Here is a 27271-nt window from a genome sequence, read left to right as displayed (position 1 = left end):
CATCAGCAACTAAAAAGTGGCCCTGGTGTCCAGTAGAAAGGAGGTGAAGTGCCTTGATACTGTGATGACTACCCAAGACTCCCCGCTGGAGATGGCAGTGGTCTGGCCAAAGGAATCTTGGCCCCTTCAGTCAACCATGGCAAGATCTAGGAGGTCAGCTGGAGGGTGATCTGGGCCTGATGTCCTCATGCCATGAGGGACATGAAGACAGTCATCAGCCCAGTGTTCCTTTTGATGGCACCCAGGTATTATTTTAAGAATGGTTTGTGAGGGTTTGGATATACCTGGGCCCAATGACCTTTCTGACCGCATTTGAAACAGAACCAGGAGGGTCTTGGGTCTTGGAAGACAAGGGAGCCTGGGCAGTTGCTGTGGCTGGCTGAAAGGCCTTAGCTAGTAGCATCAAGTATTTTTATTTTTAGGCCTTTCTCATCTCTCCCATGGTACATCTTGAAGGCCATTTGTAATTCTTCTTTTCAGAACCATCCAATTCAGTATCCCATTGTTGTTTGGATATTTCCTTTTTGTATTTCATTTCAAAGCCCTTTATAGATTCTTGATATTAATCCCCTATTTGATATATAGTTGAGAAAGAATTTCTCCCATTCTGTAGGCTGTTTGGTCATTCTGCTGATCATTTCTTCTGCTGTACAGAAGCTTTCCAATTTCATACAACCCCATTTACTTGTTGATTCTTGGAATTATTTTCTTCACTGTTGGGGTCCTTTCTAGAAAGTTCACATTTATGATTACATTTAGAAATATTTTCTTCTAAAATTTTCAAGTCTTCATCTTTTACATTATGGTCATGAATCCATTTTGAATTGATTTGCATGAAGCTTAGGAACTATAGCCTCATTCTTTTACATGTGGACATCCAGTTTTTCCAGCATATTTGTTGGCTATCTTTTTCATAGTGTATGCTTTTCACACACACACACACACACACACACACACACACACACACACACACACACACACGTCAAGGATTAGATAATGGCTATAGCTGTGGGGATCCTTTTCTGGGTTCTCTAATTTATCCCATTGTCTGTCAAGACCATGGTGTGTTTGTTACCCTGGATCTATAGTGTAGTTTGAGATCAGATGTTGTAATCCTTCCAGTGCTGTTCTGAGTAGCATCGCACTGACTATTTGTGGTCATTTTGTGTCTCTGTGTGAATTTTAGGATTGCTTTTTCTAGTGGTGTGAAGAATGCCATTGAAATTGGACTGAAATTACATTGGATCTACAGATTGCTTCCAGAAATACAATCATTTTCAGACCCAAGAGAATCTGAAACATGTCTTCCCATGTTCTGGGATCTTTCTTAACAATGTGCTTTAATAAAAATACTAAAATATAATAAAAAGAGAGCAAGTAGAAACTCAAAAAGAAAAAGAAAACACAAAAAGGGGGATGAAGTATTGTTTGAGTGATTTCTTTGGGGGTCTTTGAAAATTGGGGACCCCAGACAGGTGCAGAGGTCTGTTCAGTTGAACTTCTGGACACAGAAAGTGGTGTAATATGGTGTTGAGCCTGGACTGGACAAGCATCCAGCATCCGAACAGTCCTTCCCTTAGTACCATGTCTTCTTTGTCATCCACGGGCCTCTGCTGGCCTCTTTCAAAGCTTTGCCCTTTCTGGGATCATCAGGCTTTCCTACCATCTAGACAGGGTTTCTTTGTGTAGTTTTGGTGCCTGTCTTGGATCTCACTCTGTAGACCAGGTTAGCCTCGAACTCACAGAGATCCACCTGGCTCTGCCTCTCAAGTGCTGGGATTAAAGGCGTGCGCCGCCGCCGCCGCCGCCGCCGCCGCCACCACCACCTGCTTTTTTACCATCTAAGCTTCTCCAGTTTTTACCTCTTGGCGTGGTCAACAGAGAGAGTCTCACAAGAGCATTATGGGTATGGAAAGCAACCCTACCACTGAGATGGGTTACATGTGGACCAGTCCTGGTACTCTCCAAACCCACTCCGCATCACTCACCCTGCCGGAGCGATGAGGCTGTGGACAACAAGCAGTCTCCCGGAGCCTCAGAGTTTTTGGATGCTTCATGAGTGAATGTGAGAGGTGGCTTCAGAGATCAGGCCACCCGTTGCCCTCTGCTGCAGAGCTCTCTCACCCTGGTTATTCTTAGTCGTTCAGGTCTGCAGTGAGATGGAGCTAACTTCCCCCATATACACATCCGTGCCTGTGCTAAGTAAGTTTCCTGCTGCCTGCATTTTAACCTTGTCAGCAGCGGCCAACCCTCACACTCTCTGTGACTGGTTCCCAGGGCTGTCTCTCACCTTGGGTTCATAGCAATTGAACTAAGGCACCTTGATTTACGACTGTTCTCTGTTGGCAGGCCCCCAGAGTAGCTCAGTTGAAAACAAAACATTGTCCCTTAAGCTCTCTAGTTTCCATTGATCCATCTCTCTGGAGAAACCGTTATTTCAGCAAGATCTACAACTGATTTGGAGGCTTGTGAGTTGTAGGCTTGTGTTATGAGTAGGACTGTGCTGTGTGAGTTTTCCTGGGAAAACATAAACAAATGTCTGTTCACCTAGATGCAGCACTACCTAGAGAGAGAGGCTTCTGCTCTCCTTATGTACCCCATGGGCACCACGTGGCTAGACCTGTTTTCAAACTGACTTCTTGATGCTTTCCTGTTCTGTTTCCCTGCATGTCCTGACTCTCTTATTGTTTTTGTGGATTTCAAAACGCTGTATTTTGTTCTCTTTGGGAGATAGATTTCCTTCTTTTTTTGATACTTCATCACTGGGTTACATGGAAGCAGCTTCTAGGTCTGCTGTCTTACCAAAATGTCTACTAGTTCATATGTTTGTGTAAATGCATATGCATGCAGTGGCACATGTGTGTGTGTGAGGTTATATATGCATGAGTTTGTGTATGCCTGTGTCGGCCAGGCAACCTTGGGTTTTCATTCTTTATGTACTTCCCACCATTTGTTATTTTTTTATTATTATTATTCAAGTCTGGGTCTCTCACTGGCCTGGAACTCACCAAGTGTGATAGGGAGGCTGCTCAGTGAGCCCCAGGTATCCTCTTTTTCCCACTGTCCCAGTGCTGACATTTTAAACCCAACCCACCAGGACTCTAGGGACTAAGCTCAGCTCCCCAGACTTGTGAAATACACACTGTACTGACTGAGCTATTTCCCAGACCTCTACTGATATGTTTTAAATACAGCTTACAATAATTGGTGAAATTTTGTTGCAATTAATTCATATGTGTTTTTAATGTTATTTTTCTTGCACACACACAAATGTGCATGCACTCATAAATGCATTCATTGAAAGCAAAATCTGAATAGATTAAGTGTTCAGATCACTAACAATGGGTGTGTTAGTGATTCAGTTTAATAAATACTCTTCATTGCTGTTGTTGCTGTTGAGAGCCATCATATAAAGACCTGAAACTACTCCAAAATTTCTCTCTGAATAGAATTATTGGTATCTAAGTGCCTGCAGACTTGCTGAAAGTCTTACAGTAACGAGCAGATTACTCTTAGTAGTTTTTCACCATTAAGTTGGAAGATTTGACTGCTGCCTGCGTTGAATATTAAGCTTTCAATCCTAGATGTGGGAGACTGATTGCGTCAGAATGGGATTTGCCTATTTTGTTACAATATTAGAAACAATGTTATAACATCCCTGAAGTAAAGCCCCCAGACAACTTTCTAGAAAGCTTAAGTTAGAGAACAACCATTTCAAGACTTACGTTATTGTTACAGACAGAAAACAGAAACTGCAGTGAGATTATGAAAGATGTCCTACATCTGAGTGGTGTTTCCTCTGTGGTCCACGAGGTATCTTCTGTAACTGTAAGGTACATCTGTTGTTAGTGAATCTGGAAATGCCTCTAGGAAGAAGTTGCTCTTGTAAAGGGTTCAACGAATTTCTACACGTGCTGACCCGGAAGATAATCTCAAGCCATTCACTCAGCACTTGGGTTACTAGAGCTCTGGGGTCATCTCAACACACTGATGGCTTCAGATAAAGTCAATGTTAATGGGATTCTGGAATTTAGTATTGGTCTTTATTTGAAATCCCTCAGAGTAGAATTTTAAAATAAAATCAAAATACTTGTTGAGAATAAAACTAAGAAAAAATATCATTTACAAGATATATACAAGAGCTACAAAAATGTTTAGGAGCATATTTAACCAAAAGTTCAAAGGTCTTCGCAATGAAATGACAAAACATTGACAAAAGAAATTATGGATCACACCAAAAAAAAAAAAAAAGGAACGATACCCCATGTTCATGGATTAGTGGAATTAATATCTTGTGCAATGCTACTCAATGAAATTCTCATCAAAATACCAATTAATTCCTTTATAGAAATAGGAAAAGAAATTTTAATTTCACATGTAACCACACAAGGTCCAGAATAGCCAAAGATTTTCATTCAAAAAAACCAAAAAGCCAAACAAAAGCTGGAGTTAATACAATATTTAACTGCAAATCATATTATAGAGATTTAGTTACTAAAATAGCAGAACTCTGGCATAAAAATAGATACAAATACTAATGGAGTAAGAATCAAAAAAAGTTACCATTTTCACACCACCAGCAGACATTTGACAAAAGCTGTAAGAGCAGGAAGTTGAAGGAGACAGTCTCTTCAGTAAATGCTGCTGGCAAAATCATGCAGGTGTGGAGGAGGGAAAATGGTTCCCTTCCCTTCAACGTGTACAGAAACCAACTCAAAATCAGCCAAAGATCGAAATGTCACAACGATGTATGCATTACTACAGAAAAAGAGAAACATTTCAAGACATTGGAATAGGACATGTTTGTAGACAGGACCACAAAGACACAGGTAGCAAAGGTTAAAAACAGACAGATGGGATTACATTAAACTAAGAAGTCTGTAAATGAAATGAAGTTCAGAGGTAACTACAGAATATTTTTAAACCACTCCTATGACACGGGATTGTTATCCAGAATATATAAGAAACACAAACATATTGATGCCCAAACTGTATAACAAAAAAAACACCCTGTCAAACCAAAACCAGAAAGAACTACCTCACCTCCAAAACGTTTAATGTAATTAGAAAGATGTTAAGAAGTGAATAGATATTTCTCAGAAGAATGAACTCAGATCATCTCCAAGGGTATAAAGAAATGCTCAATTTCTTTAATCATCAGAAGACATAAAACTACAGTGACATATCATCTCATTGAAGTCAGAAGAGCTATCATCAAGTAGATAAAAATTCACAAGAATGTTGTTTTAATTTCAACACAGTGGCTGCACCTTAATCTAATGCTATTTCAGCCAGCAATCGTGACTCCACAGTTACCCATTATTTGTAGCAACCGGATGGAACTGGAAGTCACTATATTAAGTGAAGTGAGATAGACAAAGAATACTCCCACTCATTGTGGAACCAAGACAGTCTCATAGATTAACTGAATTTAACAGTGTTCATTAGTAACTGGGAAGAGGAGTATGTGTATGAGCATGGGGGATGAAATGAAATTTAGCAAGGACTACCAAAGCATAGTAAGTCTGGTAGAATTACTTCTGGCTTTTCTTAAGTATAATAAGATATCATTCCATTAAGATAATTTATGATACATTTCAAAATGATTATAAGACTATGAAAATCCAATTATATAAAATGATTCATGTTTGAAGAGATTGAAATGCTTCTTATCCTGATTTGGTTATTATATATTATATATGCATTAAATCACCATAATGTACCTCACACAGATGAATAAGTATTATGTTTCAATTAAAAGAGAAGATGACCTGGCCAGTCATCATGCCTTTAATCCCAGCACTTAGAAGGCAGAAGTAGGTGGATCTCTGTGAGTTTGAGGTCATCCTGGTTTATATAGTGAATTCTAGGCCAGTTAGGGCTGTACAGAGCGACTCTGTCTCAAAAGACAAACAAACAACAAAAGAAAATGAAAAGATACAATAATATAATGAAGAAATCTGACTTAGAGGCACTAATACTACATAAAAATAAAATTAGGGATATAGTTGAAAAAATTTTGAGAGTGCTGAGATAAATACTTGATACTTGAATAACAAGACTTTCTTTAAAATGGAAATCCCATCTAAGATTTATATCTATTGAAGAAAACACAGTCTAATGAAACCAAAGAAATAATTCATAGAATTGAAAACTGTCCTGGGGGAACAATTGTCTACGACGACCAATTCAAGCAAAGCAATGAAGTGAGAGTTTCATTTTGATACCTCTTGTCTGAAATCTGTTGCTGGTATGAATCAAAACTTCTACAAACAGGCAAACAATGTCAATAACCAGAAGGCTCAAAAGCATACTGACACCAGAGTTATCAAATATATTATAAGCTAGAAGATAATCGAAATGGGTGCAATAGGCTTCCACGAGTGTCTCTTAGGGTCAGAATACTTTCCCTAAGTTTAGGAGGAATTGCTTTTTATCTTGATGGGAAGTAGAAAACAAGAGAGATTAGAGACTCCATTCCAGGTCCCCTAGCAGGCCACATAGTCAGATTCATATGTCCCAGTGGGGACACTGACTCTTGCTTTTACTCTTGGCAGTATCATCAGATGCAGAATTTAGTGATGTCAGAAACCAATGTCCCAGTGACCCTTCACCATCAATCTGAGTGTTGGCTGGCTGAGTTTCTTTGTCTTTCTTATTTTCAACGTGTTATCAAATCTCCTTTTGATCTTTCAAAAAACAAAACATGTAATGAGTTTCTTTAAAGTTAGCTTGTGATATTTGCTGCTGTCTGAAGCTAAGAATTGCAACTGGCCCAATAATGGGAAGGATACATATACTTTGGGAATGAGAGACTGGATCCAAGAATGTATGATCTGGTTAGTTTGTCTTCTAAAGGAGCACTCTGAAATGTTCAAGAGTTGAGGGCAAATACCAACCCTATTGCCTTCTTAAAATAATTTACCAAAAATGAGAGTTGAGTGCCCAAAATATTTTTTAAAAGAAATATAAATCAAAATTAAGGATGTTGAGATATAGCAGACTACCAACTTTCTCTCAGCAACACTTAGCAGACTCATTACCAATCCATCAGAGAAGCCTTGGGATGTGTCTTAGTTGGAGTTACTATTGATGTGATTAAACGCCATGACCAAAAGCAATGTGGGGAGGAAAGGTTTTGTTTGGCTTACCCTTCCACATCACTGTTCTTCATTGAAGGAAGTCAGGACAGGCACTCAAGCATGGAAGGGACCTGGAGGCAGGAACTGATGCAGAGGCGTTGGAGGCTGTTGTTTTCTGTCTTCATTTGTGTCAATGAGAGTATAAAATATAAAGTGAGGATCCAGTGTATTTTTCTTAATAAAAAGTTTAGTTTTAAGCAGTTTGTCATATTGAGAGGAAATCTTCCTAAACTTTATTTGTAGGCAATAATTGTTTGCTTAGAATTAAAGATATGACACACATTTTGTCAGGGCATCCTGAGCTGTAGAAGTTCTTTCCAAGTGTAGATAATTGAAGCATTGGCCATTCATGCCGTAAAATTATTGATTTTTGAAAGCCAACAAAGAAATTTAAAACTTACATGATTATATTAATGTTGGATCTGTCACTTGATGTAAGTGTAAAATAAGGTCAGCTACAGAGTATCTACAGTGCTGCTTCTGATGAACTACTTTCATGTTTTCGTATGCTTTGATTTTTATTTCTCTTGTCATTTCAAAGTTGTCATACTTAAAACAAAATATTATGGCTGAGTTTTCTCTTCTGCTCTGGAATCTACTAACTTTGGTAAGGCCTCCCTTGGGGAGTCATCAAAGTCTTTGGTCAGCTATTTTTAAGTCATGAGATCTGTCCTGGAGTGTGGTTGATATACCCAGTGTCACTCCATTGGAGAAAACTGGTTTTCCCTTACGTAGAGGTATCAATTGCAGATAATTTCTTGGTTAGGTGTGGAACTTTGTGTCCACACAATTATTGTCTCAGTGCTAGGATTATGTTTGGTTTAAATCTGTGCAGGTCTTTTGCATGCTATCACATTGGGAGCTCACATTTCAATCATAAGCAGGAGGCAGAGAGAGAGAGAGAGAGAGAGAGAGAGAGAGAGAGAGAGAGAGAGAGAGAGAGAGAGAGAGAGAGAGAGAACACGAGGGTGGAGATAGGCTTTTGAAAGATGGCCCCATGACACACCTCCTCCAGTAAGGCCACACCTACTAATCCTTTCCAATCCCTTCCACCAACTGGGGACCAAGTATTCAAACATATGCTCCTATGGGGGTCATTGTCATTCAAGTCACCACAGTAACCATCTAGAACTGTGTTCATAAGTCTGCTGACTTTTCTTCTGTGAAACCTTTCTAAAAACACTATGGGATTTATTTCAAAAAGGCATTTACATGAAGGGGAGATTATGGCCCCACTTAGTGTTCAGGTAAGATTAGTTTTATCTAGAAATCATATCTGAGAGTTTATCTTGTATCTACAAAATGTCAGAAAGTATTCTATGTATTTTAAAATAGCTATAATAGAGAATTGTTCATAAGAGTGCCATGAAGCAATTCAATGAACAAGAATTCATATTTGAAAACTTAAGAATATAGAATTTTGCAGTAGTGAATTACAGACTAAGCTGCCTTAAGTCCTTTCTGACCTAAAAGTGAAGTCTAATAAAAGAAACAAGTGCAACATTTCAGTAGATACTAAATTGGCTTTCTTGTAATAAAAGTTTAACATTCATTTTATCTGCTAAATGTAGCCTACTGTCTCCATAGATCAAGTTTCTGTTTCAACACATTCCAACTCCATGCATTCAAATGGCAATAGCTAGCATATGCTTCATGTCCTCGTGCCTTTTATCTAAGGCGTCTATGCTCTGAAAAGATGTTAGGGAACTCTGTTCTAGATGGAAGGAATTATCTCTCTCTAAAACTTGAAAGACAGAAATACTAAAGTGTCTTTAAATAGAACTTACAAGGAGAAGCTTAAGAAGTAGATTTATTTAGATTGTAAAGCAAAGAGGATTTGGATGGTTTAGCAGATATTCAAGTGTACAAAAAATTGTTCTGAAGAAGCTGTAAACAATGAACATTTGAATTTTCAGCAAAGAGGGACCATATGAAATTAACACAAACCCAGGGAGAGAGCTAGCAGGAAGGATATCCAGATGTTGGAGAGGGTAAATGCTGGGGTGAATGTACTAGCTAGGAGAAAGGTATTTCTTTCTCAATACAGTGCCTGACTGCTATGAAGAGATGGAGCAGATGAAGAGTCAGCAAACAGGTCATTAAATTATAGAACTGCTAATTAACACTGGAAAAGTGCTCGGAAAACTGTGCCACCTGATCCTCCCAGACTGTGTTTATCATGGTCTCTTTCCATTCACAACACTTCAGACACTGAATTTGTAGGGGTTTTCTATTCCTGCAATCAAATATCCATGTCTTTGGACATCAATATGTTCAGTTTTGATGCTGCTTCAGAATAGCATTGGATGCACAGGTCAAGGGCTCATTCCTAGAGAATGCACCCATTTCAGATGTGAATCAACCATCAAAGCCTCCTGACCAGCCAAATATGTGTCAGGAGGTTGAGCACTTCCTGGGAACTCAGTAGTTGCTAACATGGCCCACGAAGTCAGTAGGACATTTTCACAATTAATGATTAAGTAATACTAATAAATACTCTTTAGTAATTTTACAACCACTTTTTAAATAATTCTGATAAATACTGATAAAGAAGAAACATTCTGCATTCGCTATTTTATTAATAAGGGATGTTTGAGCAATTAGATTAAGAGGTACATAGTAAATGGTTTGAGAGGATCCTGAGCATGGCCTTTACGTTCCTGTGCATCCACCTGTCAGCATGTAAGTTGTTTCTCTGAGTTCTGTGAGCTTCTTTAACAAATTAACCCAATTTGAGAAGGGGCTAGTGTTAACCTTGGATTTCCATCTGGTTTCTCTGAAGTATATATGATGACAGATTTGTTATCTAAAATGGGAAGTGTTAAGGGCGGGGCCTTTAACTAAATTGAGTTGAATTTCCTCCATGTATATGTGTGTATGTGGCAGGCGCACGGGGAGGGGGGGTCCTCATATATGATGTCAGAGTATTATGATGAATTGAGTGTGAGTAGGAAAGGGAGGTGTTTTTCCCTCTTACAGATACAACTCGGGAACAGCCTAGTGGGAGAAATGCCTAAGAGAAAAGTATGGAGGATGAGGTAGTCTGGAGTTTCTAGGGTAGTAATGCGCTCCCTGCAGATGCGTGGGAAGACTGCATGAGAAGCAGAATGTTTAGTCAAGGGAACGCTTGTGAGCATAAAAGGTATACGTATCATTTGTACTAAAAATTATTTAATCCCATCTTCCCCAGTATTGGCTAATGTCTTAACTGTCTGATTGAAAACAAGATTAGGTATTTGTGGTAGGAAATAACATAAACAACTTGCTCTTTTCGTGGGGGAGGAGGTGTGATATTTGACTATTATAAATGAAGACTGTATTAGAACTAATACCACATAGTAAAAACTTCTTTGCTGCATCCAAAGGAAGTAATGATGTGTTAAGATCATCTGTCTAGTGATAGCAAAGCTACCAGATAATCATGAAGGGCTCTTAATTCATGCTGAGATGCAAGACACTATCTCAAACTTATTTTGTAGTTGGTGTGCTTTTATATGAAGCAATGTGGAAATGCATGAGGTGCCTTGTTAGAATGAGTTAGCAACAGTGTTTTATTTGGTTATCTGTTTATGCATTTAGTTATTCAAGAGTTAACTCTTTGGCAATGTACCCCTTGCTGTACATGTGTATGGTATTCTATTCCTCCAAAAGCCAGTAATGCCAGCTGGTTGTATACCGAGTTGCAGATCACTTGAGAGTATGCACAAGGATATCTTTCTTGCTTCATCCTCAGAACCTAAAACAATGAACACACACATACACATGCGCACACATCTGCCAAAACAATGACCATAATGTAATAAAGGAATTAAGATGAGTATTTGCAACACTGTGAATGACACCAAGGTTTTCTAAAGCCTTTCACTCTCCTTGAAATGCTGGCTAGATTAAGAAGGACTTCCTCCAGGAGACAGATGCAGGAGAGGATGCCTATGGAATTCCCTGAAGAGTAAGTCATCTTGTACCAGGTAGTTGGAAAGCCTTTCCAAGTGGAGAAAAGTGCCTAGTCAAGGAGGGACCACAAAAATGTGAGTCTGCGGAGGGAGCACCCAGTGCAATGCAGAAAGCCATCCTCTTGGGGGTGCGGTTCTGCCTCCCACCTCCAGCTTCTGTAGCCTCTTTACTTATTTACTTATTTAATTTATTTATTTACTCATTTTGGAGACAGGGCCTTGCTATGTAGGCCTGGCTGGCTTGACTCACAGAGGTCCACCTGCCTCTGTCCCCTACACCCAGCAGGAGCCCTTTTCTTATTAGAATGGGAGGCAACACTTAGGTTGCAGAGTTTATGGCATTGCCTCTGTACCATGGCAAGACACCTAGAGGGAAAAATAGTTGAGGGACGCTGTCAGGATAAAGCTGGAGAAGGAAGGAAAAGGTTCCAGGCATGGTCTACTATATTGGAATAGAATGAAAAGATGAAAGCTGTGGTTGTGATAAACATGGAAGTGTGTGTGCGCGCGCGTGCGTGCGTGCGTGCGTGCGTGCGTGTGTGTGTGTGTGTGTGTGTGTGTGTGTGTGTGTGGTGACAAAGTGACAGTGTGGGAGGTTGTAATATCACACTAGACTTCCAAGACAGATACTCTTCAACTGTGTGCTGGCTGCCTTCAGATAAGTGAGGTAACAAATGAATTTGCCCACTGACAAATTGATAGTTAAAGATGTAACCAAGAGTGGGTTTAGAGACACCAGACACCTTTGTAAACCTCAGGAGCCTAGCATGCCACAAAGCAATAATGCACATTTTATTTGCTGTTCTTTAAAGGCCAAATGAAAATATGAATCTCAACTTTGGCCTTATTTGTCTTATTTGGAAAGTCTATGATTTAGAGAAATTGTTGTTAAAACCACCTCTTAAAAAAAAGAAAACAAAACAAAGAAAGAAAGACTTGTCAGATCGAGTTCCAGGACAGCCAAGGCTCTGCAGAGAAATTCTGTCTTGAGAAACTAAAACCAAAAAACCAAACCAAACCAAACCAAACCAAAGACCTTGTACTATTCATTGTGAGCCATCATGTATTTGAAGAATTTACAAGTGAGAGAAAATTTTCTTAAAACTGAATCCCCCTTCTCCATCATGTTCTTTTATCTCGACATATTTTGAAGAATCAGTCCCAAACAATACCTATATAAATGAGTGGTTTATTCTGTTGAGAAAAAATAGCATTAAGTGGAAATATTAGCATGTAAATGATTGCTAGGAATTAGTTAAAATGAATATCAAAGAAATGAAATTATTATAGCATTGGATAATATAAAATGTATATTTCTTACAATTTATAGATTTTTTTAAACAATAAGATCCTATGATTAATGTGGAATCCAGTCTTAATGTGTCTGAAACTATCACCATTCTCTTAATAGCTGAATTTTATAGTAACATTGGCATTGGGTGTGGATTTTTATTTTTATTTTTTATTTTTACCTTTTGGCAAATTCAGCATGTGTCTGTCAAGATGGATTTTGATTTTTTGTTTAGCTTCTTGCTTGTGTGGTTGTTGCCAGTGCGCCACCTACTGGTAAATCAATGGATTGGCCGGCTTCCCTCTGAGATTAATACTTCCTCTGTAGCCTGTAGCTGAGAAAATTTGTCTTTCCCAAGACGAACCCTCTAGTTGATTATCAAATACCAAGTGGTCAGCCCTAAAAACATGTACATCCAAGCAACAACCAATGGGCTCAGTAAGTTGTATTTATACATTTATATGTATGGATCTGTAATGATAATAATTAAAGAAGGAGGTCATGAGTTTGAGAGGGTGTTGGGTGGGGGTGGGGATTCGTGGCTACCATATTGAACCGCGGGGAAGCTGCTGTTTGTGGAGAGGAGAAAGGCAGATGCAGCAGAGAAGTTTCAGGGAACTTACCTCAGCTGTCAGATTAAGAAGAAACCATGACTCAAATTCACTTGGATTATCGTCATTTAGGAAATGAGTTCCGTTTGCAAGACATTTTAACCTCATCTTCGTATTTCCATTGGTGAGGTACCATTTGGAAAGTTTACTTTTTTGTAAAATTAAGGGCTGCATTTCTTTCTAGTCAATTAATTGAAGTAGAAAGGTAGGCTTGGTTTTGCGTGTCCTGTGTGCAAAGTACTGAATGCTGGATGAGACAATTTTTGATTATTTTGTTTTTGAGACAGAGTCTTGCTACATAACCCAAACTGGCCTCAAGACTGTAATTCTCCTGCTTCTGCCTCCTGGTACTAGGACTACAGATGTGTGCTGTTGTGCAAGGCAAGGAATGCTTAATTTGACCCCCTAGCTTTGGGGTTTCGGGAGACAGGCTTCTTTCTCTAGGCAACTGATTTCTGTTTTTGTTCTCATTGCTTGTTGGGTTGGTTGACGGATTGGTTTTGGTTGTCATCCCTGGTTCTTTGGAAGGGCTCCCTGGCCACTCCTGGGACTCTCTAGTAGGCAATGGAAAGCATTCAAATATTAAAATCTATTCCACTGCCATTTCTCCTAGTTGCAAAGTAAGGGTAAGTGCAGGGGGTAAGCACTTGTCTCTTAGAGACCACGCGTAGTGAGATGATGTCGCTTTCCTTCTGCAAGCTTCATGCATTCAAGGCAGCGCCAGCGTCAGTGGGGGTTACTCCCCCAGTCAGAAATGGAAGTCATTCCTTTGAGAACAATGTCAACTTGTTTTGAAGAAACTGACCCAAATCAGCAGGTTGATAAATGTTTACTTGGATGGGCTACAGTCACGAATTACAGTTTTCAGAAAACTCAATCAGTAGTCGTCATTATGTGATTTTTTTTTAATTTGTTTTCTCTATGACAAGCACAGTTGTTTAGAAAAAAGATCAGACTCTGTAGAATTCATTTTACAGTTGTACAATACAGTAGAAATCTGTTTCAGAAATTCAGTGCAAATTATTTTCCAGTTTTTCCTGTAGTGCTGTTCATGAGAATCTCATAGATCATTTAACATGCTCACAACATGTATTATCCACAATGAAAAGTAAATTTAGGAACAGAATAAATCAGCTATTAATTTCAAAACTACAAATCAGGTGGATGGTTTGGTTGAATGTAGGTCTTCACGGTGTTGTCTTGGGTCCCTCACCTGACCTTTCATGTTTCCTTAGCTTCCAGTGGTTTCTTTGAGTCACATCCCCAGTTTTAGATTTCATTATGTAAGTGTTTTCTTTTCCAGTTGTAGCACAGGCCAGCATATTACTGCTTACATTTTCAACCCAAACTTATAATATAATCTGGTAATTATTTCACGAAAACAATGACGAAGCTGTTATTCTTAAATATTGTTTTAATTAGTTCACCCCAACTCAGGAAATATGGCATGCAAGTTTCGTAAGTTTTACAACAGGCTAAAGTGATTTCTAAAAAACTTTTAATATGATTCAGTAGCTGCTAAACTTACAAGTGCTTGTGCTGCTGGTCCGGTTTATAAGTTAGAAAAGTGATGAGATGTATGTCTATGTATGATGTTAATTTTATAGTATTGTTTGAAACAGTCTCCCGCTTTGGGAGTCTCTTTGCTGCCCCCCTCCCCATAAGGAGGATGCTTCCTGCTGGAGAACAACACAGGAGGCCTGCCCTCCTTACACAGATTCAGTGGGTAGCTACAGCTGCAGGGCCACATACTGCCATGTGGAAAGCAGAGGGTCAAACAGCCATCAGCTCTCCTCCATGCTATTTCTATTGGACCATTAGGTGGATTAGTATGTTTTCTATAATGTTATGAGAGGGTGGATATCTATCAGTAATTAGTCCAGAGACTAATAATGAGAATAATTACCAGAGACAATAGTACAATAAAAAGGAAAATATCTTCCAAGATGATTGATGAAGTAAATCTCTGATGACCAGAATTACTTCACTGAGTATGAAATTGGCATGAACATAAACATATGTTCACTGAATCATCATTACTTAACACGTGCTTGCTTACATAGGTATTAGCATTCTTTTTCCCTATCTGTAAAGTAGAGAAACGATTTTAAATTTTTACTTAAACCTAGAATAAATTTTAAGTATTAAGAGACAGTCCTAAGTTTCATAAGAATAAGCATTACTTACGAATAGTTGGATGAGGTAAATAGAATTTGAGGATAGTGGTTATTATTTCATAGTATACATGCACAGGGGTATTTAAAATTCCATATTACTTATTTTGTCATGTTTTGACAAATAATGGAAGATTAACAATTAAATCGGCAGTAATCTGGCATCTAGGTGCCAGGAATTGCTGTTTTATGTTTACAAGCCTAGCTGACCCAGCATAACCCTCTGCGGTAGGTAATATTATTTCTTTTTTTTTTTTTTAAAGATTTATTTATTTATTATGTATACAGTGTTCTGGGTCAGAAGAGGGCACCAGATCTCATTACAGATGGTTGTGAGCCACCATGTGGTTGCTGGGAATTGAACTCAGGACCTCTGGAAGAGCAGTCGGTGCTCTTAACCACTAAGCCATCTCTCCAGCCCCCGTAATATTATTTCTAGTAAAGTATAGACAACATGGCATCAGCAAGACCAGAGTTTATTCCTAGCTCTACCTTTGGGAAACTTAAACTCTTCTGAGCTTTAACTTTTCATCTGTAAAGTGAGTCTAGCATTCAGTATTGTGCAAATAATGCACACAAAACTAAGCCTACGTTTCTACTTCAGTAAATGGACTCAGTTGACAGCAAGTTGTAAATGGACAGTAAAAAGAAATGCAGCCTTTAATTTTACAAAACAATGCATTTCTGTGTGTGAACTATTTGAGAGTATAAAGCGTTTAGAACATAGTAGGTTCTCAATAAATGAATGTTGAGTGAAAAATTAATAAAAACGTACAGAAATTTGCCGAAATGCTCTAAATATGCCTATGGTGGTTAAATATTGAGAATAGTTGCTTAGGTTAAAGCACTAACGTTAGCTGATTAATTTGTCATTCATGATTAAATCTCCTTGAAGATAAATCTCCTTAGATGTGGTCTCTGAAATTTTCCCAGTCACTGGCTCAAGAACAACAAACCATTTGCTGCAGTTAGAATACACACCTCCTACTGCACGGATGACTCTGGCAGTTTCCAAGAGGTGATAAAAATTGGTTTTGGTTTGCTCATCCTAGTAGGTGGAATGCTGCTTATTTTCATGGCCATTTATAATTCATTCCAATAGTTCATAAAGACACTCAAGACTTTAAACTATTTGTATGTATCAAATGTGTGTATGTATGTATATATACATTGAATATATATATATATATATATATATATATTGAATCATTGATGAGAAATTACTTTGAAGATATATATTTTGTTTTAACTTAGAAATAAAACATCAGCGTGCTGCTATGGAAGATGGTGGTACTGATGGGTGACGTGGTGGTGAGAAAGTTGTGAAATGAGAATGAAAACTGAAAACAAAAACCAACTGCTTACCCCCAGGGCCTAAGACTGGACTTTAGCTTCTGAATCCAACTTAATATGTTTTCCCCATTAAAATGGGGCCAGCTTTATAAATAAGGGGGTGTGGATTTGATTGTGGGTTAAAGAGGTCATTGCACCAAAGGAACCATTAAATTATGGTTCCTCTATGTCATACTCTTGTCCTATTTCCGCTACTTTACTAAAAACGGGAATTATTTCCCTATAGGTTAAAAAATTAACAATTAAAGCCATTATAGCGAGAGGTATTATGTCCTTATTAACCTAATTAAGGGCTGACTCATTTTCACCATCTCTCTTGGTGGGCAGCCAGGTTTGCCTCCCTGTGTTTGCTCATGCCCTTTCTGATTTTCTTATCACCAGCAGGAATAGTCTTCACGGGGCAATGGTAAATTTCTCACCTCTGGCGGGATGAGGTCATCCCATCTGTATGTTCCACAAAGATTTATTTCATGACCCCAGGCAGCACCCTACATCCAGGCTTTATTTGCTCAATAACCTCTTCGCTCCCTGCATCCTGGTTTGAGTAACTGACATTTATTTTTACTTTGATATCTGAACCACAGAGCCTACCAGTGGGATTCTTGCTGGGATGCATGCCAGGCCAGTTCTGGCAGACTTCATTGCCAGGCACCAAGTTTAGACAAAAATCTTGAGAGCCGCCTGATGCAGCAGTCCCCTGTTAACCGGAGTTAGCCACGAGAAACATGTTACTTTAGAAAGGTGGGACCAAATAAATTTGGGAGTTCCAATGAATTGGGAAAAGGAAAAGAATCGCTCCTCTTTCTCTTCATCTCCTGAAGACTGTCGAGGATACCCCTGTTCCATGTGCAGTCCCTCAGCCTTTCAGAGCTGATGGAGTCCAGATGGAATCACAGTGTGCACTGACTGGCTGTGGCCAGTCTGCCCTTGACCCCATGCATTTCTTTGGCGCTGTGTTCGCTGAGAAGAATCTGTGGAATAGTGAGGCTATCAACCCGGTCCACAGGCCGGAAAAAGCTCTTAAACATTGACTTCAAAGACTAGATCATAATTTGAGAGCTTCAATGTAAACAGGAAAAAAAAAGGAGAAGGGTGATTTTTAAGCTGCTAGCAATTAAGCACTAATTAGTTCTTCATTTGTGCAACAGCTTCACGGCTACCTCCCTCGAGTGAAGAGGGCTTCTGGAGACTGATTTCTCCTAGTGAAAGTAAGCCGCAATTTGCACACTAGCCTGCTGTAGAGTGATCCATCATAAGCATATCCGGGTCTCTGTTGTTAATTGAATTTCTCAGTGTCATCTAGAATAAAAGCTCAACGAAACAGAGTGCGGAGATAGAAAGCCACATGTATCCGAGTCAGCACAGTTCCTGGTTTGTGTACAGGAACGTGAGCAACGCAGAAGCAAGCCCCAGCTGAGCTAGCTTGCTTCTCTCAGAACTGATGGGCTCTTCAAACACCGTGAAAGGGAGCTCGTTTCCTTCTACTCAATCAGCTGGAGGGTTTTCCTAAGAGAATTGTTGACGATTTCTTTGATAGCCCTGTCTTTGGAGAGGAATGCTTGCAGCCTAACATACGATCACAGAAAGCAGGGGAGAGCAAAGGAGCTGTGATATATATATATATATATATATATATATATATATATAACAACATCCCAGTTATATGTCGACAGTAAATTGCAGGCTTCAAATTTAATTTTCAAAAGTGTTTTTTTTCTGTCCATACAAGTGGAAAACATTAGATAATTTGAGTCATTACCATTTCTTGTTATATTGGGGTCCTGAGGATGTGCATGCACGAGTCACGTGACCATTACAGCCAGGTCTTAAGAGGGGCTGGCAGTTATTATGATTGAAGAATGGCTGTTCGTCCATCAACTGTGTAAAGTATCATTTCAATCCAACCCACTGCAGATTCTAAGATGTTAAATGGAAAATGATGGGGGACGTATAGTATGAAGGACATGGTCTCAGACTTTCTATCAAAAGAAAAAGATTGATTCAAACACAGGATTTTGAGTCTCCAAATCTACCTTCTCTGTTTAAAAAGAGCTTGAGCCTTCACTGGAGGACTTTGCCAGGAAAAAAAAAAATGTTTAATGGGAAGTTTCAGAACAGCAAACAAAACCTAGAGCCTAGAGGTGGCTCATGGTAACCAGTGGAGACAGAAACATGCCTTTGGGATCAAGTTCATTTTTTCCAAGGGAAGTTTGATTCTCTGGTCTTCATTTCCTTTAGTCTCATTCTTTTGCTAAGACTCCAGACCCGTGATTGGGTTCTCTCCTCCAAATAATAAAGTGTAGATGGTGGAAGCTTAAGCAACTCCTGATAAAGCCCACACATCTCATGTCAATATAACTGGGCATTTCACTATCAAAATTCCATTTCATTTACAGAAAAACCCAAAGTCACTGTGATGCCCAAGAACCAGTCTTTCACCGGAGGGTCTGAAGTCTCCATCATGTGTTCTGCAACAGGCTATCCCAAACCAAAGATTGTCTGGACCGTTAATGAGATGTTTATCATGGGTTCACACAGGTACTGGGTTTGTATCATCTTCTTTGTTTTTATTGAATGAGAAAAGCTGATGAAAATTTGAGACTAAGTGAATCAGACCTGATCATCCCTAGTATTAAAACTTGATGAAAATCTATGGCTTTATACTTTCTAAACAGGCTAGGAAATGTCAAAAAAAATAATGCAAATCGTGACCTTAAAAAGTTGGAAGTTATTAATCCTTAATTTCAGTAGGTAAGATCAAGTGTTCTCCAGTCTTTTGAGTTGTACACATGACACCATGATTTGTTATGTTCGAGCTTGAGCTGAAACCGGATAATACACTTTATCTTGGGAAAAATGATATAGTTATCATCAACCTATGTAAGGCATTGCCATGAGTTTAGAGGGAAAGAGGAAGCGGGAAGGACTGGAGGACACAAAAGGAGTTCCATTGCAGGCTGCAGATGTTCCTGAGATCTGCTGCCACCATTGCTATGGTATGCTAAGGACACTTTTATGCTACTGTATGCTTCCTAAAGAGTCCTCTCGGCTCGGAAAGCAGTAGTTATGTGGGTCAGAAACATAAGGACTTCTGGCCATCAGGCTTCCATTACTCCTGGTTTGGCATGAGAGGGAGGCTTAGATTTGCTCCAACAAACTGAGCCAGATTCTATTCCCAGAACCATCACAGATTCCGTGGGCAATATATGGGTATTGCCTCTCTCAGGTTTTCATGTTGAAGGACCCTTTGCTGGGCAGTTCACCACAGGAGCTAAGACTACCTGTGTGCAAATTCTAGTACTTTCGTTGAATAACTCTGATTTTGAGTAAGGTGTGCAACCTCCTCCCATATCTGTAAAATCAGTGAGGGATTGTCGAGATCAGGTCGGGCTATGCGTACGCCTCTGAGGGGTTTTTCATAACTGGCTTAATCGAAGTGGGAAGACCCACTCTGAATGTAGGCGGCACATTTCATGGGCTGGGTCCTGAACTCTTCAAGAGGGAAGAGATAAGCTAAGCAAGAGGCATGCATGCATTCATTCTCTCTCTGCTCTTGACTATGAATGGGATGGGAAAAGTTACTTCAAGTTCCTACCTTGGCTTCCCCGTAATGATGGAGCATAACCTGGAATTGTAAGCCAAATAAGTCTCTTCTCCCCATGCTGCTTTTTGTCAGCATATTTTATCAGAGAAACTAGGCTCAAAAATAGGACATTATCCATTATTATTGTTATTACATCTTTCTTTGTAATATGATGCTCTTGGTGATGTCTGAAGTGAATGAAATTATAACTCTGAAATATTTGAAGAGGGTATTATAGTGTTCTCATGCTATAATACAATGCTATTGTAGTATTTTTAATTTAATTTAATTTTTTCAATCCAAAGGTACAGGATGACCCCAGAAGGCACTTTATTCATCAAGAATGCAGTTCCCAAAGATGCAGGGACCTACGGTTGCCTGGCAAGCAATGCAGCTGGAACTGATAAGCAGACTTCTACTCTCAGATACATCGGCAAGTATAGTCAGTTTAAAAGGCAATGGAAACAGGGTGAATAGCCTCACAAGTGACGGAAAGATCCTTCCCGAGAACTAATGCTACAGATCAATTGTATCCAATACTGTAATTTATCACTCATGTCACATATTGATTAAAGCAAATATGGTACATAAGTGAGGAAATCTGTCAACAGAAATCAAAGAAGTGTCCAGGTTGTGAAAGACTTCTAGACTGTCCACAGAATTATACCCTACCATGATTTACTTTTGGTAATACTTCATTTTCAAAATAAAAATGTCTATGTCTTTTCTCATCTCACCCTGCATTTTGTATTTATCTACTTATAATCAAAACTCATGGTATCATATTATTTTCATATTTCATCTACCATTTTTCCTTCCAAACTTAAGGCATTTATTAAGGTATATATAATGATATAACTTTAGAGCATATCTGTGTTTAATTTGAACTTCCTAATATTGGTTGAAAATATCATGATATGTTCAGTGTCAGGCTACAGATTGTGAATATTTTATTTGGATAAATGAATAGTCTGCCTTTTCACTCACTTTACCTTGACTCCAAACATGGTAAGACATTAAAACTGTCAGTGTTGAGGAGAGAAGTGTAGGGAAGCCACAATAAAAATAGAGAATGAGTTGGCATGCAAGGATGAGTTGGCATGATGGAGGATGTAAACGTCATGTCACAGGGGCCTCGAGGAAGTGAGTATCACATGTAGAGTAATTATTTAAGGGAAGGTGGATTCAGATTCAGAAGTAACTGGATTAAAAATGTTCACAGAAAACAGGCAAAGTGGTAGCTGAGGATGAGCATGTGTACTCAGTGATGAACACAGAATTCTGCACAGCAAAAGTGAATTTTGTGTTTTTCACAGAGAAGCCAAATATTCAAATTTCTTTGCTGTATAATACCCAGGACATGCCAAAAATCTCTGCTGGAGACCAAATGCTAAAACACAAACAACCAACCAAAATCCATGCCATAGTAGTAGCCTCGACTCTTTAAAGGCTCCAGGAACAGGAGTTGAGACATAAAACTATAAAAACAAAGCACAGACAATTACCGAGGGGATGTGGGGCCAGGGCCAGATGCCGGCAGAGGTAAGATGAATTCTGACTGGGGAATGTCCAAGAGTTTCCAAAGGAGATCGGATTTGAGTTAAATCTGAAAGAATGAGTGGAATTTGAAGAGCCACTGTGGCAAGGGAGGGTTTGGGGAAGAGGGAGGAAGGAAAAGGCGGGGAAGGAATGGAAGAGCAGAGAGCTTTGTCTCTGGGGCTCCCAAGTAGAGCTCTGTACCCAGTGATAAGCCAGCATGTCAACTGCAGGTGAAGCTGAAAAGGAAGCAGTTTATGGGCTTTGAAAGCCAAACTGCTCGAAAGCAGCATGGCTTGTTGGAGGGATTTAGCAGGGGAATGACGTGATCTTTAGGAAGAAAACTCTTCTTTTTGTTTAAAGCAACGTCAGTTGAAGTTAGGAAGGTCTCGAACCATTTAGGTAAGAGAAAGTGAGTCAGTGAGCTAGTGCCAACGAATAAAGCAAGAAACACTAAGGAAAACACCATGAACCATAAACATAAAGAAATAAACGTATCACAGGAATGGGCACCGTCAACATGGCGGAGGCGGGGGGGCGGGGAACAGAAAAAAATGAAAGACAATTAATAAGATTACAACATAAACACCCTCAAAAATCACATAGGAAATATGATTTTAGTTCATCTGTAATTGTATTAGCTTCACGTCTTAATTTAGCTGAGCATATTAACCCTATGCCTCTTTCAACTCCATTTTGATTTGGATCACTCTTCTCTTCCCTTCTTTTAGTGTTGTGGGTGCAGGGTGCATCCGTTTGTCTGAGCCCAGTCTCCTTATAGGTCGCTTTTTCAGCAAAAGCCCTTAATTACTTTCCTACATTTTATGCCTTTGTTTTCCAGTCACCTTCCAAGCTTTTGTCATTGTTTTTGTCTAATATCCTTGTTTGGGCTTCAGCATTCATGTTTCCATCCTATACATGTATACACATGCACAGCATGAGGGTGTCTTTCTGCTTATACACAAATGTAAGTGGGGATATAATGCTGGTGTGAGGTCTGTTGATTCATTCAGCAGACTTAAAGTCCACCTGGCATTTTCTAGACGTTGACTGTTTTGTATCTTTGTGTTTTTCAGAAGCCCCTAAGTTGGTGGTAGTTCAGAGTGAGCTCTTGGTGGCCCTTGGGGATACTACCGTTATGGAATGTAAAACCTCTGGGGTTCCTCCACCTCAAGTAAAGTGGTTCAAAGGTATATTTCTTACGTTCATGTTTGCCTCACTTCCTTTGTTTTTTCTTTAAAAAAAAAATGATTTGTTAAGAATTTGTTTTGGTGTGTGACTTAGCAGGCCTATAAAATGTGTTTATGATCTCACTGGAGACAATAGTTCAAAATTCTGAACTCTGAATTTCAGGATTTGACATCTGGTATGGATTACAGGCCCGTGAAATCAAAGCAGGAGAAGTCTGCCTTGCTAACCCAGCTGAACATTCTCTTTGTTAGTTTAGGACTGTTTCCTGTAGAAAACTGTCCAAGAATATTCAGTTGACGTTTAAAATAGCTTCCCTGGTTTTAGTTCACTTTTCTTGGAGATGAGCGCTCACACTTTTAAAATGCAAATCCTCAAGGATGCCTTAACCTGCTCAACTGCAGATACACAAGGGGGCTCACAGGAAATTGACAGACAAGCGTATGTCCTGGTCAAGATATGCCCGTCAGTTGCAGAACTGATATCTACATTTTGATGTGTAGATAGAGCCCTGATTCTATAATGAGAGCACCGTAATGCTCTACCGGGTCTTAGTGAAGCTCGGTCTATGCACAGATGATATCTGCATCTATGTAAAACCCTCTGCTTCTACTGCCCTCTCAGCCCTACATGATCAAAATAAAGAAAATGTTTTAGACATTCTGAAAGAGAGGTTGCTAGGATTATTGAGATGCTGTTTGCAAAATACTTTTTAATCTTCAGATGAAAAATGCTAAATAGCACAAAGCGCTGTTGTTATGATTCTGTTTGTTAAATCATAGATGTTCCCATAGCAACAGGTTGATGTCATAATCACAAAATTATGAATTCACCTCGGGTTCAAACTTAGGGAACAGGAGGTGAAAAGAAAAAGGCTTTATGTAAATTTTTTTAAAAATAATATAAATCAAAAGTAAGGAAATAATGCCATTTCTTTACTTTCCTAGGCTCAAAGGTTTTCAGTTCGTATGTTTTCCTTGGTTAAAAAAGATTTCTGGTTTTTGTTCCTTGTTGAGGTTCCTTAATGAGTTCCTTATTTCACTGACTACAAACTAATTTTACTTATTAGAAATGCTTAAATCTGTGAATTCCCAGTTAGATAAATATACAACTTCAAACTCAGATTGTGGTGAGACAGACACAGACAGTCAGTTTTTGTGTGACTCGGCAGTCGATGAAGACAGTAAAACTTCCCAAAGCTATGGGTGGCTCCTCGTGTCAAATCACATGGAAAGTCTTGTTCACAAACTAGGCATACTTATCTGAAAAGCTTATTCTTCATGCCAATCTCTGTCCCACAAAAAAAAAGGAGGAGCTAGGGAACCTTGAAGCCACCACATGGAACACTCTGGGATTCACTTGTTTCCTCTTTCCGCCATAGATATTGCAAATCAGTGGGTTCAATTAATAACATCACAATGGATTCTAACCCATGTGGGCGTGGGATACTGATACATCGTACTGCCAGACACAATCAAAAGCTTATTAACAGCACACATCCCTCAACCCCGTATCAGGCCAGCTCATCCATCCCAGTGGATTCCAGTCCACATGGGCATGAGATACTGATACATCATACCACAAGATGGTGGACACAGTCTGATGCTTATTAACAATACACTTCCCTGAACTCCATATCAGGCCAGCTCACCCTCCCAGCCACAGGTAGGCAGTTTATTGCATAAGAGGTCAGCATCACCAGGAGAAAACCTGAAGCCAAAGCTTTCCTTATGCAGACTGGCTCCAACATGAAGAGTCGGAGGCAAGTGGGCTCTTGTGTCCTAGGGACAAGGTGACAGAGAGGTCAGGAAATCTGACCTCATAGGAACCATAGGAGCAGAAGAGTTCCTGCCTTACCCTCAGAATCACTTTTCCTTAAACGCATTTCTTAGGCAATTCTGCTTGAATAAAGTAGTTTTTTTTTTTTTTTTTTTTTTAAATTTCATTAAGACCATTGGAGAAAAGAAATCCCATGAGGCAAAGTGCCCTCCAAGACTTTAGGCCTTTTGTTGCTAGAAATGAACAGTATGAGGTGGTTTTAAGGGAAAATCAGGGACACCATTAAAATCTTATGAAAAGGATATTTGTGGTAAAATATAAAATTGGATTTATTTATTGAGATTGATGGTTCTCAAATGTAGTTTGAAATCTCTGGGGGTTCCTTACTATTCTTTGAAGGGATCCACATGCTCCAAATTATTTTCATAATAACACTGAAATGTTATTTGGCTTTTTACTTTCATTGTCTTCCGAGTGAGTAGTGGAGTTTCTGGAGGCTACATGATGTATGGTATTCAATAAAGAGAAGGCAGAAGCAAGTATGAACACTCAGCTGTCTTCTATTAAGCTGGACATTAGACACTGTGGAAATTCACAAAAATGTAAAACAATGCCACTTTTCTTACTAATTTTTTCTGGTTTGGGAAAATATTATTTTTATAAAATATATTTACTTTGCAAGAATATATCATGAGTTTTAAATAAAATAAGTTATGTGCATGTTTTTAAACTTCCCAATTTGATTTCTGAAATATTAAATACAAATAAATATAATTCATATAAATAAAAATTCTCTGGGTTCCTCAGTCATTTTTAAGAGGACACATGAGGGTCCTTGAGACAAACATTTCTAGCCGCAAGTTAACTACCATCAACTATTTGCAAAGTTCTAGTGTTAAACTTTACATCCACAGGGTCCAGAATTGAGTTGAGATGATAGCAACAGGAGTATCTTCCTCAGTAATGATGATTGTAAAATCCTAAAACAGATCATTGAAAGTTCATTATCTTACCAAGTACGATGTTCTTCTAATTGTATTTAATATTAAAACTAAATAATCCCCATCACAACTCCATTTGAGAAGAACTCAGACTGTACTTCTCTGGCTTCTCAATAATTTGGTGAATAAATTTCAGTAGAAATCAAGAAAAAGAAGACTATCAAAATGTGATCAAATTATAATCTTGATTGGGCTTGTGCTTTCCAATTTCTTCCCTTTCTTTCTTTCTTTCTTTCTTTCTTTCTTTCTTTCTTTCTTTCTTTCTTTCTTTCTTTCTTTCTTTCTCTCTTTCTCTCCTTCCTTCCTTCCTTCCTTCCTTCCTTCCTTCCTTCCTTCCTTCCTTCCTTCCTTCCTTCCTTCCTTCCTTCCTTCCTTCCTTCCTTCCTCCCCTCCTCTTTCTTTCTTTCTTCTTTTCTTTTTTTTGTGACTATCATTCCTTCAACCTTTTTACTTGGAACAAAAGCTCCCAGTACAAGGTCTTTATTTCATCTTCTGACACAGATGGTGTCTTTTGACATACAGGAATAAGCTAAAAGCAAGAAGTAAATTACAAAATTCTAAATGCATCTTAGTCCAAACAGTCTAACGCTTGAAGAACATCGAGGTCACACTGCATCCTCCTCTGGTAGGAGGATAGTTATGTCAACATCATCTGCTTTTGTTTATTAAAATCTCCCAGAGGCACTTAGACAAAATTTTTGCTGCCTTTCTCATTTGCGAGTAGAGTATGTAGTAGCAAGTGTAAGCCTGCCTAGGGGGTTGAAATATTGGAATTCTGGAAAATTCTTTGTTTGAAGCACTGACAGTTGCTTACTTATTGGAATTTTGTTGTTTTCAAGTTCAGAAGTTCTTTGACATCTTCTCTTCAGAAAATAATATAAACAAAAGAGAATTGTCTACATGTTGCTACATCTCATTGGTTGGTACTGTTTGTAGCATCCTTTTAGAGAGCTACTTGCTCTTGGGCTCTTTGCCTATTTAAAGCAAGGTGTTTTGTATGTGATCTTCAGTTCCAGGGTACATGACTGATGTGTGACATTTTAGAAAGCAACTTTCAGATTTGGAGAATGTCATTAAACCCTAAGATCATGGGCCACCAAACCTCCTGAGGGATTTTAAGATCCTCACGTACTTTGTATTATCCTTAACACAACAAATGAAACAAAAAATGCACTAAGTGGCATTATATATCCAATGCTATGTGCTTTTTAAATCTACTGGTCATTGTAGTTATTTTCATTCTTTGGCTGTGAGACCATTTGGGAGATGGAAAGCACAGAATGCATGCATAAACTTCCTTATGACTCTTGGAGGTGTTACCAACTTCTATAATAAAGAAGGATCTTTATTGGAGGATCAGAGGCTCTGTTGGGACATACCACATATAGAGGCAATCCAGATCTAACTAGTCTTTCTTAGTTCATCCTGTCCTTGCACTGCAATCCCTATCTGCTTTCTCCAAACACACTATTACTTCAAATTTAAATTTTTAATGAATGAGATTTTAGCTGAGGTAACCCAAGTGACTAATATAAACTAACTATTCTTTCTATTTTCTCAGTAAACTTTCACTTACTTTTTCCAACCAGCCCTCTTCCTTGGCCATTCATATGAATTTCTCAGCCAGTTTAGACTTATCACAAGACAAACTATAACTGAT

General features: G+C 38.8%; 1 protein-coding gene across 3 annotated transcripts in view; it reads left to right on the top strand.

The window, feature by feature from the left end:
* Hmcn1 (hemicentin 1) overlaps positions 1-27271 on the top strand; it is a 440991-nt gene that overhangs the window by 190928 nt on the left and 222792 nt on the right. For 2 of the 3 annotated variants that reach the window (XM_076547592.1, XM_076547591.1), the window contains exons 12-14: positions 18921-19062; positions 20413-20540; positions 22720-22833. In XM_076547592.1, the coding sequence (XP_076403707.1) occupies positions 18921-19062; positions 20413-20540; positions 22720-22833 (384 nt within the window). Of the gene's footprint in view, positions 1-18920; positions 19070-20412; positions 20541-22719; positions 22834-27271 lie in introns of all 3 variants that reach the window. The other variant, XM_076547593.1, reaches the window with a different exon arrangement.

Source organism: Peromyscus maniculatus, chromosome 11 (assembly GCF_049852395.1).
Source record: "Peromyscus maniculatus bairdii isolate BWxNUB_F1_BW_parent chromosome 11, HU_Pman_BW_mat_3.1, whole genome shotgun sequence".
NCBI classification, from domain to species: Eukaryota; Metazoa; Chordata; class Mammalia; order Rodentia; family Cricetidae; genus Peromyscus; species Peromyscus maniculatus.
This window is presented reverse-complemented; position numbering and strand designations above follow the sequence as displayed.